At 40.3% G+C, this 18,919-nt stretch overlaps 1 protein-coding gene across 8 annotated transcripts in view; it reads right to left on the minus strand.

Moving 5' to 3' along the window:
* hppy (MAP4K3-like protein hppy) overlaps positions 1 to 12,387 on the minus strand; it is a 54,298-nt gene extending 41,911 nt beyond the window's left edge. For 4 of the 8 annotated variants that reach the window (XM_017085397.4, XM_017085395.4, XM_070994965.1 and 1 more), the window contains exons 1-2: positions 12,230 to 12,386; positions 11,299 to 11,736 (exon numbers count right to left, since the gene is read on the minus strand). In XM_017085397.4, coding sequence (XP_016940886.3) covers positions 11,299 to 11,424 — 126 coding nt within the window. In that variant the 5' untranslated portion in view covers positions 11,425 to 11,736; positions 12,230 to 12,386. Of the gene's footprint in view, positions 1 to 11,298; positions 11,737 to 12,229 lie in introns of all 8 variants that reach the window. The other 4 variants (XM_036813859.3, XM_036813857.3, XM_065863584.2 and 1 more) reach the window with 2 other exon arrangements.
* Between the last annotated feature and the right edge of the window lie 6,532 nt (positions 12,388 to 18,919).

Raw genomic sequence — 18,919 nt, forward strand, 5'->3', positions numbered from 1 at the left:
CAACTCTACCCTCTCATTTGTTTTGCAAGTTTTTTCCCCTATTTTCCCTCATTCTGCTCTCACTGGTATTGCTTTTTATGGTTCTTATTCCACGGCTTTGACTTGTTTGTCAATTTGGCCAGCAAATGTGTTACCCATCACACAATTTCCCCCTAAAACCCCTCAGCACCCATTAATGGCTGTTCGCAGTTGTTTTCCACTTCTGTTTCACTTTTTACGCACATCAAAGAGCCACGCAAAGAGCGAATAGCAAAAAAGTAAGCCTTAAAGTACCGAAACTTGCTTGGGACTTAAGTAAAACTCCATTTACTAATTGCAATTACACACATACAGAGAAAAGTTCTTAATTTATAAATATCATTAAATGATTTATCATACGATGGGCTTTAAACAAGTCTAAAGTGAGTGTAAAACTGACTTGGAAATGATTTTAAGAGCAAACTGTTCTTTACTTTCGGATGAAGAATTTACTTTTTTTGATCTCAGACTTTATATAATGGAATGGTTTTTTTCGCTGTGTAAGAAGAGCTCGGGAATTCTCCTCACATTCGAAAACCTTAAGAGCCTTTCCTGTTCTGTTTCTATAATTCTCCCGACTCTCGTCACAGGGAAAAAACTTTATTTCAAGAACAATTATTTTGCTTAATTGTGTTTCTGTGTCTACTACTCTTATTCCCGATCCCCGTTCCTCCCTATCTGCCATATCAAGTTTGTCAACAGTTTCGTCACGCTTCCGCGTCCCTTTCCCTCTTTCTCTTTGCGGCCTGTCATAATAATTTTAATAATTTCGTCATGTCTCCCTCAATTAAAGTCAGTTTAGTGTTGTGCGGTTTACGCTCATCCCAGAATTTTCCCGCCCCGCCCTTTGGGATTTCGTCACTCATTAATTATGCTCGCCGCCTGCAGAGTTCTCGCAGTTTATGCAAATTACTTTAAGGTTAATCATTATTTTTGTTTGTTTTGATTATTTTGTCAACTGCTCGGCCGACCCTCGAGCATCCTGGATCCCTGGTCGTTATCATTATTATGACCTTACCTCCCAGCTGATGGGAATTACGAGTGGATGCGGTTTATCTTGAGCCTCTCTGAGATGAATTCTGGATTCCCTAATTGGACACGCAGCTGCCAGGCAACTGGAGAGTATCTCGAATCGGTGGCCCAAGACATTCGAGTGCTCTAATAATTGCAATCAACTCATAAAAAACCTCCTCCCCCGCTTTTTGGGCGGTGGTTTATGCACTTTCCTGGAACCACAAGTACTGCTTTTGCTCACCGTAAATTGGAATTACACATTTTAATGGGAATTAGTTTGTGCTGCAAACTTTTCCGACTCCCGCGCCACAACTTTCGGCGGCTAATGGAATTATGCAAAACAACAAAAACAGCAAACAGCAGGTCAACTTTCGACCGACGATTACCAGGGCGCGGAGCTACGAATCTGACCCACCCGCCACTTGTTAAGTGGCTCATTTTACTTGCATAATTCTGCAAGTTTTTAATCATCTCCCGCTGCCCGCAGGGAAAGTAGAGGGGAGAGGGTGGGGAAAGCGGGAAAGCCAACTTTTCCAGTGGCAAAAATTGAATGCAAATTTAGCTGCCAACGATTTCATCTCAAGTTGTTCACAACAACGAATGTCAATTGCCTGGGGATTATTGTTTTTAGACATTACACAAAAAACAAACCGTCTTGTTTTTCTTACTGATTCTTTAAGGGTAATATAAAATTCCAAGGTAAAAAGTACTTGACTTTTTTATTTCGCATGGGAATAAATGCAAAACTCAAGGTCGGGTTAAAAATAAATTCTAATAAATCCGTAGTTCGACAATCATGATCAAAGTTCGATAAGATTCTAACGTAGAGAATACCACTTTACATAAAATACGAAATATATTAAAAAATACGATTACTCGCAGATTCGATATGGCATAATATGTGACCAATATATGTACATTATTTGAGAAAAAAATATACAGGCTAATAAGTAATTTCATTTAAATTTTTTGCCTCGTGAGGCAGTCCAATGAACTTTGTGAAAAGCCAGGGGCAAAAAGGGGAGGGCGACATTCATCGCGACATCGATAGCTCTCTTTTTCATCTTTCAGCCTGACTTAAAGTCTCAGTTTCAGTTGTTTTTTAGCTGCCACTGCAACTTTGCAACTCTTTGGCGGCTGCGCGGCGTTGGCATTAAAAAAAGTGTGTGTGTGTAGGCTGCTGCCACGCCCACTTGGCTCAAGTTTATGACGGCATGCCTGAAATATTCGCCCGTTTCACTTCTGCCTCAATTTATTCTTACTTAGCTTCTTATATAAGTTGGGTGTTTGGACGCCGCTGATGATGATTTTAATATGGCAAACTCTGACGTAGCAAAGTTGAGCGGGGCCCGAGTCACGAGGAGAAGAAGTTATATTGGAGGACAAAGTTTTTGGCAGCCCCACACACACTTGAGAACATATGCACATGAGCAAGTACATATGTACACACGGACTAAGTACATACGAACTTGGAAAAGGATAACTGCAGGAGGAAAGCCCGGCTAAATCCTTTACGAAATTGGCCAAATAACGAGCTGGAAATGCTGTAAACACTTCTCCCGCCTCTGACCACCCTTCCTTCCCCCAGTTTTCCCACCTCCCTGGCACATATCCAATTGATGGAGAGACTTTTCCATCGGATGGAGCGCAGAGTGAGCGAAGATGCTGCTGCTCAATATTCAGGGAAAACGTCAAACGGAAATGAGCAAGGAAATGAAGAGAAAAACTAAAGAAACCGCAGGGTTTCAACTGGAGGGACATTTGGAGCAAGATGAATGGTGACATTTAGACGTTGCACAGGCACCAGGGTCAAACACGAAATCAAAGGGCATGCAGAGAAAAAAATCGTTTGGTAAACGTCCAAAAGAACTGGTAGAAGGAAGTATATCTGACCGCATAAAGTATATACATTCTTGATCAGGATAATGATGATCGAGTCGTTACAGCCATGTGCGTCTGTCCGTATGAACGTTGAGATCTCGGAAAGAGCTAGAATGTTGGGATTTGGTATGAAGATTCTTGGTTTTCCTGCGCAGAGCAAGTTTGTTTCATCAGGGTGCCACACCCACTCTAACGCCCACAATCGCCCATAAGCCTAAAACCCTTCTGGCGCCCACATTTTTAAATATTTTCTAAAAAATTAAATGAGATTTTGTTCTGTTCATCATCACCCATCAACATGCCAAAAAATTTTAAAATCTCACCATTCATTAAAAAGTTAGAACCAAACAGTAGTTTATAATTAGCTAACTAAACAGAGTGCGAGAGGAATGGCGATATATTCATACAGAAAATCGGCTTCTTACAAAATTTCACTAGCGCCACCTAGGTTTCTTGTTATGTGGCTTGTTTGTGAGATCTTGTAAACATCCGATACGAATGAACGCTAGGTGGCGCTTTTTTGTCAGCTGAATAACGGATATCTGATAGTCTCTTTTGTTAAGTAATAACATTGATTACGTAATAGTCAAAATTGTGATACGGTTTCTAGTTATTTTTTGCAGTGCAACCGAGTAGGAGAAAAGCCAAAGGAGCCACGTTTGAAAGAGGAACAGTGGGGAAATTAGCCAGCAGCAGCTGCCACTTCCTAGGCCCTGTGCCAGAGACAGGCCTTGGTATTGCTCCCTTTCCTGGACAAGTGACAAGTTCCAAAACAGCAAAACCCAGGAAAGAGCATTCGCCCCACGGTCACGCCCACCACAGACAAGTGTCTGCCTACGACTGACCCTTTCCCGACGTTTCCCCACCCTCTGTTCTGACCCACGCCCACTGCCACAAAACCCAACTTTAAACGCGGCAAAGAAAAAAATATATATTGCGATTTAGAGTCGGATCCTCTTTTATTTTGCCTTTTTCTTTATTTGACTTTGGGGACGTCTGCTGATGTCGGTGAAAAGCGGGCGAGGGACCTGTGTAATATTTCTGATATGTTTTAAAGCGAAAAGGATAGCGGAGAGCGGGGGTGCAGGGGTGCAGGGGGTGGCTTCCCCAACAGACAGTCCCAATATTTGCACAACTGGGATTTTTGGGTTTTGCGGGGAACGAAAAACGGGGCGAATTTAGGGTTCCCTGGAGTTGGGTTTTTATTTAAATTTCGTGCATTTGAGTTGATTTGGCGAGTGGATTAGTTTAGGCATGAAAGGATCCCAGATAAATACGTCAGGGGGAAGGGAGTGGTTTCCGTCTGGTCTGCTGGCTCTGCAGGGATTTCCTCGGGGGAAAAGCGAGGAGCATTGGGCGAGGCGGGTCGGAAGTTAGAACACGTGTCCCTGTTGGCACTGTCCCTGCTAATTGCGCCAAATTGTTGTAGTTCCTGTTCCTATTCCAGATCCTGTATCCTAATTCACCCGGACACCATTAACCGTGTTAGGCTCTAACTCAATTAAGCTATCTTCCACATCCACCTCCGCACCCACACGACCCATTTGAAAGTGGCAATCATGGTAACAACTGAGAAATTGGACTTTCGGTCTCACTTTCCATGAGTTTAAACTGGTGTCAAGTTTGAAATAAACTAATTTACTCAGCTCTTTCATGTTTCTATTATTTGAGTAGAAGCTAATGCTTCAAAATGTGATGTTTTTATCATTTGCGTATTAACAAATGTTTCAAAATTCTACCCCAGATAGGCCAATTAAAATTTGAAAATAATTAAGCTTTTAAATTTATGGTTTTTTATTTGAGCTTACATTTTCTTGCTCAAAGTTTTTAGTCAATGATTCAGAAGTTTTGTAAGTATATATAACATATATGTACAAATAGCTCTGACATTAAGAGACTTCTCGAAGATATTTTCAGTGCTTTTCTTATACTTATTAAACTGCAGCAAATCTTGAATTATTGTCTCAATTGTATTGTCAATGCGACCAGTTTATAACATACGAGTTATGAATCGTTTGTGTAAACTAGCATTATCGACGTATTCATGATGGTTTTATAATACCCCATTTACGGCTCCATTTGTTCCCGGTGAGGTAATCAATATCTGCTTATGCCCGCAAGTCAGTGAACAGGCTAATGAGCGAACATGGAATACATTCTGATATAGTATCCGTAGTTAACTCGATTTCACTGGTCAACATGGAGCAATTGTTGTAAGCGTTGTTGCTGCAATATTTGTTTTTGCCTAGGGAAAAGGGGAGAAAGGTAGGGTGGTATAATAACAGGAGCAGGAAGGATAGAGGGAGGGCAATGCGGAGTGAGATAGAATGCAGCCGCAAGCCAACAAAGCATTGCAACTGTCGGCGGGCGGAACTGCCCTCTAAATACCCCCAACGCTACGTATTTTCCACCCACAACATTTCCCAGTAACTCCCCCATTTCCCCCTTTCCCCTTTCCAGTTCGCAGAAGACGTGCAAATTATTGCCACGGCGGAATTGGGTCAACATGGCGACCCTTTGCACCGCCTGAGTTTCCCAGTCTCCAACAACCAACCCCCCGCTAACAACCCAATCGTCACTTGTTTTGTTATGGGGCTTTGTTGTTGCTAAATTAAGGGTTGCCATTGCCACCCAACTTTGCCTACATCTCGACACAGAGAGATAATCCCTTTAAAATCGGGAATATTATTTAAATATTATGATATAAATAAGAACATATTCTATTAAGGATAGAATAAATAAGAATACAATAAATACATTACATTTCATTAATGTTTTATAAGCTTGAAGTAATAAAATAGTATTGACGATAATCAGTCAATTTAAAATATCATATTTATCAGATGCCCTAATCGAATTTTTGAAAGTGATTAAAATTGTTATTATTGGTTCATAAAAGTTCCATGAAATTATGCATAATAAAATATATGATTTAAGATTATAAACTTCTGAATAAAAATTCATTTCAGTGGATCATTGTTTTCCCCATCCTAGAAAAAGTTCTGCGTTCTGTGCGTTTCGCCATTTAACATTTAAATGCGGCGAAGGCGTTGAAACTGTCTCCCTGCTGGTTGTTTGCTTTCCGCCCATTGGCGGTGGGCGTGTCAAGATCCATTTGCATATTACCCCCGCCAGAACCCAGCGGAACTTTGGGTTCCTTTCTTACCTATAGCCAAGGCGAATCGACGCGAAACCCCTTTGACATTTTCTCCGTTCTATGCTTTGTTTTTTTCGCTTTTCCTAGTTCAAGGCGAACATTTTGGGCCCGTTTTCCCTTTATCTATGCTTTTTGTTTGTTGTCTAGGCTGACAAAGCTGTTGGGCTTTTAGCGTAAATGATTTGGCTGTGATTTTGCTGCTGCCTGGCACAGAATTCGGCTAAGAAACAATGGCCACATTTTCGGCAAATGAAAGGGGATGCTGAAGCACGAAGACGAGCTTTATGTTTAGCAGCAGCAACTGCAATTGCAATTGCAATTTGTGTGAAAACCGAAACCAAACAAGCAGCAAATCAGCAAACATAAACACACTCTGTCAGACAGACAAAACGCATGGAGCCACGCCCACACAAACACACACACATGCGTTGTCTACGTGACCTCCTTGGGCGCCCACCGCCCACCGCCCCCTTTTCCCGCCACTTCACCACTACAAATTCACTTCACTTCGTTCTTTTCTCTAGTAATTTTCTCTAACCTCCCACCCCAAAAAGAATAAAACACCCACCACCCACTTTCGTTGAGAGCTTTGCGCCAATTTTTTCATGTTTTCATGCGTGTTGCGTGCACAACAATAACAAAAGGCAAAACAAAATACAAAATACAAGACCAGCAACAACAATGACGAGGATGATTGTTAAAGTGTGGCAACAACAATGGGAAACATTGTATGGCGAAGTCAAGTGCCTGGCAAAGGCAATCACACACACAGACTCACAGCAGCCGGGGACACACACAGGCAAACGCACGCATAAAATATGTATGCGCCCATGCACTAGTATTTGTGCCAGTTTTCATTGCATAACGCTAGGTAACCTGGCACTTTTCCCTTTGTACGCCTGAAAGGCCCAGAGTTCACTTATTCCATATTTCTTTTATTTTCCTTTCCCCACTTGCGTTTCGCTCTCCAATTTCCGGTAATGAAAACCCCGAGCTACACCTTCCTCTTAAACCAAAGTTTTCCCGTCCTGAGTTTCCCACCCCCTTTGACAGGTGCCATTTATGTTTCCTTTAGCTTTTCAGGAGAGAAAAAACATTAAAGCCCGACATATACTATTTATTTGAATAGGCGAAAGTTAACCTTTAGAGCGGGGTAAGAAAGAACCATTTAAGAATTTATTTGGTCTTACTCATAAACGTTATTCAACAACTTCAGAAACACTGTTTGTAAAATTTCCAAATTAGTAAAGAATGCATTTTTCAAAGTAGGGCCAGGTTTATAAATACTTTACAACTTAAGAAAAACACATGTCAAATTATTGTTCACAATACATGAAATAAGATTATACATAAGAACGGTTTTTTGCAACTAACTGTCCAAATTTCGTATGGATCGGTAAAGATTTTTCTGAGTTTAAAATAGTTTCGAGAAGAGTGCATTTTAATTTTCAGATACAGTTTCACTATACCTGCACGGAGAAAAAAATAAGGGAACTAAGCTGGGGACATGCTAAACCATGTAGCACGATAGGCCAAAATTGTGAGAGCAAAAACAGATTAAGTTGATTCCATCCCATTTTCAAGTTTATTTTGTTCTCAATTGATGTATTTTTTAAGAACATTTTGATTCGAATTAAATTTAATTTCGACTTAAAAACAACAATTTTATAATGAGTGATACGCGTATATACTGCTGACTGGACCAATTATTTAATTTTTACTTGAACCTGAGTTCTTGAGATAAATATAATATTCGTTGTGTAAATGTATGGGCCAGGATGAACTTCCAGAGAAACAAGTGGCGAAACACATAGAAACTACATTACAAATTTGAATGCCATATTAATTTACAAATTAATATTCCTAAAATGGTCAAACCAAAACTCAAGACATTTTAGTTCTAAACAAGGGAGAACGCTATAGTCGAGTACCTCGACTATCAGATACCCGTTACTCAGCTAAATGGAGATATGCAAGCAGCAAAGCGAGATTAAAATGCGCCACCTACCGGCGGTATACAGATTTAAGTGTTATGGGCGTTAGAGTGGGCGTGGCAAATTTTTTTTTGGATCAATCAATAGGTATTGACGAGACCAATACATTTCAGTTAAAATTTTTTATCTAGCATGAAAATTGTGGGCGTCACAGGGTTTTGCGGTTTGTGGGCGTTAAAGTGGGCGTGGCAAACTTTTTTTTGGGTCAATCGATAGGTATTGATGAGAACATTACATTTCAGTTAAAATTTTCTATCTAGCATCAAAACTGTAGGAGCCACAGTTTTGGGCGGTTTGTGGGCGTTAGAGTGGGCGTGGCAGTCTACTGAGACAAACTTGCGCTGCGTAGGAAGCTCAGGAATCAGCACGCCAAATCTCAATCTCAGCGTTCATCCGAACAGACGGACAGACGGACATGGCTAGATCGACTCGGCTAGTGATCCTGATCAAGAATATATATACTTTATGGGGTCGGAAACGCTTCCTTCTGCCTGTTACATACTTTTCGACGAATCTAGTATACCCTTTTACTCTACTAGTAACGGGTATAATTATAATTTATCAACATGTACAACAAGTAATAACCCACATGACAAATGACAGTTTATCAAATTATACTCGAAATACGCACACAATATAAAAGAATTAGTCACTAGTCCTTAAAACAACAATTTTAGCAACTGGAATTTTCGGTTATATCGCTCACTTGAAATAAAAAACTTTTATTCTTTAAATGGAGATTAAAACTTAAAAGCAAGTGAATCAGAAGTGTGGCAGGCATCATGTCGAATTCCCCCATCATTTTCCTTCAAGTGCGCATTTTTTTCTATTGCACTCAATTTTTGGATCATTGTGCCACTAATAAGAACCAATGAGTGAGTGGCTAGAGCGGGAAACATGTGGGGGAGGTGCAGAAAGCAAATTGGAGCAGTGGAAACCCAATTCCATTTATAATAGCCCGTCAACAGGGCGAATTGTTGTTCATTTCGCTGTTATTATTTCTATTGTAAATTGATATCGCGAAACGAGTTGCAAATATGGGTGAATAAGAGAACGCCACGTTGATTGTTCGGTTGCCCTGCACTCCAAGTGCTCGATGTGTAATTATGGGATAACCAAAACTTAGTGTAAACAAAGTGGGAAACCGAACTGGAAATTATCCCAAAACCAATTGTTTTACACTTGGCGAACTTTTCGCTTTTGTAAACAGAGACGGAATGCCATCGCCTTCCCCCAAGTTGTGTGGCATCATAAATTCCCCTGACAACCAAATATGTACCTCGATGGGAAAATAAATAAAAACCGAAGTAAAAAGTCGGGGGAGCTACAGAACATAAGAGTGGAAACGGAATGGTGGATTGAAGCCGAAACCATGGGCTTCGGACTTATAGCATGACGCATCCCATGGATGGAACAGAGAAAAGATACAGAAAGCAGAACCAGACTCTAAAAAAAGAAGACACAATCAGATGGCAAAATGAGCGGAGGACCCAAACCAGATGTGGGCAAACATAAATAAATAACACATTCGAAGCTAATCCCCATAATCAATGCAAGCGCGTGGCTGCTTATCGAATAAATTGAAGTGAGGCGAATGAATCAAAGCCAACTGCCAAATCGATGGGCAGAAAACACTCATCTAATGACTCCAAGTTACACTCAAATGGCTAATGCTTTTAGGAAGACATGTTAGCTGACTTTCCAGAAATTAGTCCATCACAAAGTAAGACTTTTAGCATTCATCCAAAAAACAAATTACAATTATGTAGGCCAATCCATTAAAACCAAACAAGCAAAAAACAGGCCATAAATATTTCGTGAAAATTTGTGGTGTGCTTATATTACAGATTTATTGATTTTATGGTTCGTTATCACAGACAGTATTGTTGCAAATGAATTTACTTTTGTAATTAGGGAAAATACAAGGTCAACTAATCAACTATCAAAACTCCGTCTAATCTGATAACAAAAAAAAAAGTTTCATTAAATGCAATATTTGTTTAATGTATTTTAGTACAATCGTATGTATAACACCATTTTATATTCAATCAAATTAAACGCAATAACTCAATTTCGCATTCCAAAAATGCACAAAATAATTGAATTTCCGGCATTATTGGTTTTTTGAGAAATGTGAAATTTAATCAATTTCAATTTCGTCAAAATTAATCAAATGGAAAACCGGCAGATTGCTGATAATTTATAGATTTCGATGGCCAACTGGAACGCAATAAATCGAGTTGAGGAAATTCCCCGACTCCAAAGGCTTTGCATATGGAAACGGGGAACTTAACCCTTGCCCTGCCGATGAGGAATATCATAATGTCTCTCCCTACTCCCCTATAATCCCGCCCCTGGCAACAACAATTGCATTGTGCCACGCCTTACGCCCAAGGGCAACTTCGCTGGGGTTTCGGGGCATTTGTCATATTTCCATTCGTCGGACGGCAAAAGTAAACATGGTATAAAAAAGAACGACCCCAACGGAGAAGAGATGGAAAACTAAAATTGCGCATATTTTTGTGCCACGGGGAGGGAAGAGGGGAAGGGTGCTGAAAGGGGTTATGGGTGGAGGGAGGGTCGAGGAGCATGCGGTGGCAAACAGATGTACAAATGAGGGTCTGCAAGTGGGTGATGGGGAGATGCAATGCAATCTTGCACTGTGAGAAGAGTAATACCACATTATTTTCATGATTTAATGCATTCTAAATTTCATAGAACAGTGCATATAATGTAACTAATACCTACGATTGAGAATTATAACTAAAATACGTGCCCTTAACAACCTGCTTTTCGCAATTCAACTTAATAGAACTAGTTCTACATGTCACATCAAATATCAAGTTTTATCGATTTTTGTTTTTTAACTTAATCAATTGTATCTTTCAATGGTATTTTATATTTTCTTCGCTACAATAAATGTTGTTTGTGAACATCACTAATATTATTATTTCAAAATAATAAATTAGTTAATCTCACTGACAACCAAATCTATGAATTCCAGTATTTTGATATTTCTGATGAAATACAAAGAAAAGTATTCGGATATACCATATGAATTTGTTTCTGTGCAGAAGGAATGCGAAAATTGCAGGAAAAAGTAAGGGATTCCAGGGCAACATTCTAACTCAGAGGCACACGCTTTCTTTGGCGTTTGTTTGATAGTGTTTTTGTGTGAAGTGTTTTTTTCTGGCATTAACATGGGATTACTACATTTCGCAATTCCCCACTCACCTTATAGACGTCGCCGTAGGTGCCGGAGCCTATTTTTTGGATGAGCTCGTACTCGTCCTGCGGATTTCTGCGGGAGATGTCCGAGCTGAGCAGATTGGCATTGTGGTGGTTGTGGGCGGCGGCCATCTTGCCAGCTTCCGTATCCGTTTGCCGTTGCCGTTTCCGCTTCCGGTTAGCCGATCGAGTCCTTCTTCGGGATCCCTCTTCGCTCGATTCTTTATTCTCTCTCTTCGTTTCGCACTCTTTTCGCCGCTTTTACTCGTTTTTGTTTGACTTCTTAGCACACGTTGCAGGCGAATCTCAGATACTTTTTGGGATCGAGATGCATTTTGGTCGCTTAGAATCACACACAATTACGTAAGGTTAACTGGACTTTGTATGTTTGGTATCTTTGCATAGATATATTACTTCAAGTGAATCGGATTCCGATCAGAGAATCTAAAAACAAACACACACACGAAATCAGAGAATCGCGAATAATGACGCAGACGGAAAAAAAGAACGATGAAAACAAAAAACAGCAAATAAGGCAGCAACAACAAATTTGATAAAAGGGTGGACGCGGAGGAGGTGGAGAAAGCGCGGGGGTGGGAGCGAGAGGGCGAGAGAACGTCTCGTTTTTTATCCCCTCTCTCGCTCGCTCTCTCTCTATATTCTTTATCTCCTCCTCTTCTTTGTTTCCCAATGCGACTGCACTTTAATTGTTATTTATTAGGATTTATGAAGAGCACTTTTTTTGCTAATAAAATGACCAAATAAATAAATAGTTGCTGCCGAATAAAAACCACACGCGACAACAACAACAACAACGCGAGGCGTGTCGCTTTGTCGCCCGACCGTGTTGTTGGGTTTTAAGTTTTTTTTTTTAATTTTATTCCGACTTCGATTTGGCCAGGAGGGCAGCCAACGCGCAAGGTAAAAAACTACCCACCGTTCACATTTCACACGGACACGTGATTGCGGGGCGAATTCGGCCAGTGGATAATTAACAATTGTCCTACGAACGAAAATTTCACATCCACTTCGTCAACGCGCAGCCCACAAATGTTGTTGTTCCTTTCCTCTAGAGGTGGACGAAATTCGATGGAAACATCGATGCACCGATGTTTTTAAGATATTTGGAAAATCGATGATTCGACTATCGATACAGCGCCCTCTGGCGTTTCAACTGCAAGTCGATGCATCGATGTTTTTTGTTAGCTATGGCATTCGGACTATCGATACACGAGACTCTCGTGATGGCAGCTCTTGTATGGCGATTACGGTTTCGCAGATATCGATATAATAGGGTGTTCAGACATAGGGCTTTCTGCATCAGCGACTTTTTTTATCGCATTTGCGGAAGGTTCAATAAATACTTAAAAGGGTCCAAAAGGTTCTAATTTATGCAAAATGTCGTGGCCTCACTGTGAAGTACGTCAGTCCGCACCTTTAAGAAAAAATCTGGTTAGCGCCAACATTTTCCGTACGATTTCTAGATTTTAAACCGACTTTTGGTTCGACATGCCAACTAAAAAAACAAGGAAGAACGCTATAGTCGAGTACCTCGACTATCAGATACCCGTTACTCAGCTATATGGAGATATGCAAGCAGCAAAGCGAGATTAAAATGCGCCACCTACCGGCGGTATACAGATTTAAGCGTTATGGGCGTTAGAGTGGGCGTGGCAAATTTTTTTTTGGATCAATCGATAGGTATCGACGAGACCAATACATTTCAGTTAAAATTTTTTATCTAGCATGAAAATTGTGGGCGTCACAGGTTTTCGCGGTTTGTGGGCGTTAAAGTGGGCGTGGCAAACTTTTTTTTGGGTCAATCGATAGGTATTGATGAGAACAATACATTTCAGTTAAAATTTTTATTCTAGCATCAAAACTGTAGGAGCCACAGTTTTGGGCGGTTTGTGGGCGTTAGAGTGGGCGTGGCACTGTGCCGAAACAAACTTGCGCTGCGTAAGAAGCTCAGGAATCTGCACGCCAAATCTCAATAGCCTAGCTCCCATAGTTTCCGAGATCTCAGCGTTCATCCGGACGGACAGACAGACGGACAGACGGACAGACGGACAGACGGACAGACGGACAGACGGACAGACGGACAGACGGACAGACGGACATGGCTAGATCGACTCGGCTAGTGATCCTGATCAAGAATATATATACTTTGTGGGGTCGGAAACGCTTCCTTCTGCCTGTTACATACTTTCCGACGAATCTAGTATACCCTTTTACTCTACGAGTAACGGGTATAATTAACTTAGTCTTATTGTTTTGTACAGCTGCAAGAAAAATAATAGCACCTCTACGCTACAGGTTCTCAGTTTGAAAAAATATATGGAACGGTTTTTTAGAGAAGGTTTATGCAAGGTCAGAATATTTTCCAGTATTTTTGATAGTGTCTTAAGAGGCTTAAGTAATTACCGTGTAAGTACACTAGCATTCAATTAAAAGAAACCAAAAGAAGCTAATCCAATTAGAACTATTATTCAAATAATTGGTATGAACTTTTTTATTACATAATTATATAAAAATATTTATAAGTGTAGTCAAGTTTGGTCTAACCATTTTCTTGCTTCATTAAATTCTATGAAGTATAAACACTATAAATAATTATTTAAATTATAATTGTTGTACAATTATAGAAGCATTTAAAATTTTCAAGTTGGTTTAGCGACATTCTAGAATGTAATATTAAAATTATTATTGTATCATTTCACATTCGCAGTATTCCATCGTAGTTTAAGGAAATCAGTCATGAATTCCAAATTAATTATTGTTGGTGTATTTGTGCCTGTGTGTTTTCTAGTTTGCAGCGTAAGATGTCATTAGTATATCGAATATTATGAAAATAATAATTCTTACATTATAGGAGGCACCGTTTATTAAGCAAACAAATGTAATCTGTTAGTCCCACAACAAGTCGTGGGTCGTTATTCATTACTGTCAACTAAAGGCGTATTCACGAAACAAGACTAGCTTGAATTTAAATCTAACATTTATAGAGCCAGTATACAACATTGATCTTAGTGTGTAGATTATGAAAAGGGTTAATGGGTACAAGCCATTTCTGTATGATTTCACCATCGATCTCTGTCAGTTTATGAGAAAACGAAATCATCCTGTGATGAGAATCATCTGAAACATGATTAAGGACGGATCCACAGTGAATCATACCTGTCCCTTTGTGGTGAGAGCTCCTTTCGATGGTTTTATCTATCGAATTTAAAACTTTCATGTTTTTTTGTAGGGCTTGCAGTCGGTTAGCGATTTCCATGAAGTTTATATTCCAGTTCCATGGCCAACTGGAGACTACTTACTGATATTAACTTATAGTGTAGTGCAGTGTACCACAAAACACTATTTTCTATATAAGGAAGATTTCTAATCAAAAAGCTACGTAAAATGTTTATAAATAAAGCGTTTTCTTTATCTTCCCAAAAAATGATTGTAATGTCACCGATGAAGGGGAACAGTGTTCAATACAGATAGTTATTCTTGGTACTGCTAACAGGATTAAATATATAGTAACCACAGAAAAGGAGATGATCGATTTTCTCAAGAGGTGTGGTTTAACAGATTTTTTTTATCTGCTAGAACCAATTGAGAATTTTAAGTACAAAAAGGATTGGTAGGAAATTAATTAAAAGTACTGTCTCAACTTGGGTTTATATTTATACACACTTTTAAAATAAAAATTGTAACAAGCGATAGGGACTTCCACAACGGCTTTTAAATCTCAAAGCACTGCAATAATCAGCTGAAAAGTGGGGGAAAAGTGTAAAAAATGCAATCATTTGAGACAGTCATGAACTGGAGGTCGCATCTGGTGGTTTTACTGGGAGTGCTGATAATCCGCTGTCGCGCTAAAAAACCCTGTGATGCAGTTATGTGGAGTGAACCTGGTGCGGTGCTAGCCGGTGGAACCATCGGGATATTCTGCAGGTGTAACAGTTCCATGGTGCGATCACAGGATCTGAGCATTGTGAATTGGCTGAACTACACAGTAGAAACGCAACCAGTCGACGAGTTCACCATCATGTTTAAAAAAGAGAACGTCGATATGCACTTTCAGGTGCATTGGTACTGCAGATATCAAAAAACGGAAGTGTCCAAGTACCGGGTGACAATAGTGCCTTTAATCCACATAGAGGAATTGAAGTGTCATTTTCAACCAAACGAAACTGGTTTATCGTGCGACTTCAGCGAGGAGGGCTATGCAAAATATGGTGGGGAAAAGAACTACTTTTTGAGTGTTAATCAAATACCCCGCGTCCCTTGCTTAAAGAAGACTCGCAGTACCACGATTCAGTGCCCTAACCTACCCTTGAATAGAACAACTAACCAGTACAAACTAAGGATAGATATGGAGTACAAAGGATACAACCAGACAAAGGAGTTCCAACTTGGCTTCAAACAAGTCCTTGCGCCAGAATGGCCCACGGGTAGGCTGCATATCTCGCTTGATCACACCATACATCTTTGGTGGTCCGGAACTGACTATAGTGCCCAAAACTTGGAGTGGCGAGTCTGGTTTTTGCCACGTAACCCAAAAATACAGAAGCATTTTATCCAGAGAAAAGTGCGATTTTCGGCTGTCCCTATGATGAAAATTTACCAACTCACAAGCCCATCGTACGCATATCAGACCTATAAGATGATTATCTCGCGACGCTATCCCTTTTGGGATTCTCCCTGGTCCTCCGATATCGAAACTCCCGAATTTGTAACGGAGGCAAAGTTACCCGATCGACCACCTGATATACTACCAAATGGATTCTACAATATTACGAAACGAAAAATCGGAATCTGTACGTTTATTGGCTTCAGCTGGACGAACTGGAGTTCAAGGGACCGAGTTTTACGTATTATGCGATTACGGAAAGAGGGTAAGTTTTTTTAACTCAAGAAGTAACTTAAAGTTAGAAAAGCATCCGAACCAAATCAATTGAAGCAAACATTGGCTTAATAGGCACTAGTAGAATCTATTTTAACTCTATAGCTTTAAAAATATGGGCTATACAGCGACTGGGTCCTAAATTGAACGCGAGATCCACCTAGTGGCTGTGACATTAAGTGCTTAGATTTACACGTTTACAAGAATTTCATTGGTATTAAAAACTTTATTCAGAGGCTTAGGAATCTGCATGTTACATCTCAACTCTCTAGCTCCTACAGCTTTCAATATATATAAGCGCTTCCTACTAGCTTTTACCAGTTTACTACGAGTAACAATAGTATCGGGTTTTTCAATAGGAGCGCTATAAAAATAAAGCGCTTCTTAAATAAAACCAAAATGGTTTGGGATATCAATAGAATTCTTCATTTCTGTAAAAGTACATTCGATACCATTATGTATGAAACTCGATTTCTTTTGCATGGCCACCACGGGCACGCTTGCAAAAGTCCACACGCTAAACCCAATTTTCCACGGTTTTCAAGCATAAATCGGCCGATACTGCTGCAATTTCACGCTTGAGAAGACTGATTTGGGTCTTCCTCAATTGATGCGCCAGCGACAGCCATATTCTCAACACTACGGGCCTTTCTTTTACTCACTGGCACGGGAACATTTTGTTTCTGATTCAAATTTTTCCACTATATGCTCAGTTGTCCAATGGAAACAAGAAAATACGCTATAGTCGATGACCTCGACTATTAGATACCCTTTACTCAGCTTAAGGGAGTGCAAGAGGGATGGAAATTTTCTTAAAGAAGCTCTGCTTTTTACACTAACTAATTAAAAATTTTATAAAATATATCAAAATGTGGGCGCTTGACGTGTTTTAGTGTTATAATGGTGTGGGCGTTAGAGTGGGCGTTGTACCCTGCTGAAACAAACTTGAGCTGCGCAGGAAGTCCAAGAATCTACATGCCAAGTGTCAGCACTCTAGCTCTTATAGTTTCCGAGATTCTTTACCTTCGGAACCTTTCCGACTATTTCGGTAATAAATGTTAATAATTTCCATTATGAAATGACAAACCTTACTGAAGAGAAATGTCAAAAGAGTGGAAAAAATATGGCGTCGTGCTGTCCCTATCTACTTTTGTACCGTCCCTATTGAAAACCCCGTTATTTCCAGCAAGACGGCAACGATCTTGAGCAACAACTCCGCTCTCTTTCAAAACTGGGATGCTGCGGAGCCATCTAAGGTGACCGTCTGGAGCCAGAATTCGAAGGGAAGGTCGTTAAAAAGCAGCGATCTACAAGTGCCTATTCTAACGAACTCAATAGGACATCAGCCGAGGAATTTGTGGTACCACCAGGACAATCAGACCATCACCTGGCTGCCTCCAATTGATCAAGGTGACCTTATCGGATACACCGTGTCGTGGTGCTCGGTTTCCATCAACAGTTTGCAGATCTGTGATGACCACGAGCTCATCCAATTTAAGGTCTTAGAGGAATCCCAGCATCAGTTCCAATTCAAAGGATCCATGGTGCTACCAAACGTGGCCGTGGCTGCTAATTATATTTACAGCACCAGCGGTGGAATGCAGTGGATCAGTCCCAGGTGGATGGGTCACCAGGAATACATAAGAACCTCGGAACTACCCCTATATATTGTGTTCGCTGTCGTCGCTTTGCTGGTACCGATGTATTTCCTCTTCCGTAAGCTTCGACGCATGACACAAATCGAAGTAGACATCCCTGACATTCTATTTAAATCGATGGAGCCAACGAGAGATCCGAAGTCAAATCCTTATATTGAAACTGTCGTTCTCGGGAACTTTCCTCCAAAAGCCGTAATCGACATCGCAAAGCAATCGACGGGCACCCATGTCGAACCAGATCCCCAGGTAGAGCGTAATCCCTACTTACGCATGGATGAAATGGTTCCTTAAAAATAGTATATACACTCAAAGCTAATATAAAACATTTTTTTAGAGACTCATAGAATTTTATTTGAAATAGTATAATTTCGTTAAAATTCTTTAAGATTGTTTCAATTATAGCTCAATCACCATTAAAGTTTGCAAGTGAAAAATGAGTCACGAAAAAGCTACAGTTTGATTCACTCAAATTGCGATAAGCTATTTTAAAACGAAAAGTAATTTGAATTACATTTTTAATCTACAGTCATGAGTTGGAGAGCGAATTCATTGGTACTTTTAGCCTGGCTTATAAGCTTCTGTGGGGCTCAGATCCCATGTACTAGGCATTCTGGAGATGTACCACCACCTAAATTTACTATAACGGATAAACAGTGCTGTTTGGAATGGGAATCTGAGAACTGGAATTATCATGACACTTATCTGGACTGGCAAATGGAGCTTCTTCCCCACAATCCGAAGATCAAGCGACAGAGGCTTGCGCCAAACGACGACGATTCCAACCTTGAAGAGGAATTATGCTTTAATATCCCCTCGTTCCCCTACCAGAAATACGACTTAAAACTGTCGTGTAGCTACACGGATCGTCTTGACCCCTGGACGGATGACTACTATCCGCTAACCTTTTTAACTTCGCCCGCGGTTCCGTTTCATCCACCAAAGTTTGTACCCAATGGATTCTTTCACGATCCCCTAAAGAGGCAGCTTTCCGTCTTATGGGTGCAACTAGATGAACTGGAGTTTAATGGGCCCAACTTTTCGTATGTCGTGACCACGGACACGGGGTAAGTCA

The sequence above is a fragment of the Drosophila suzukii genome, chromosome 2R (genome assembly GCF_043229965.1).
Source record: "Drosophila suzukii chromosome 2R, CBGP_Dsuzu_IsoJpt1.0, whole genome shotgun sequence".
NCBI lineage: Eukaryota > Metazoa > Arthropoda > Insecta > Diptera > Drosophilidae > Drosophila > Drosophila suzukii.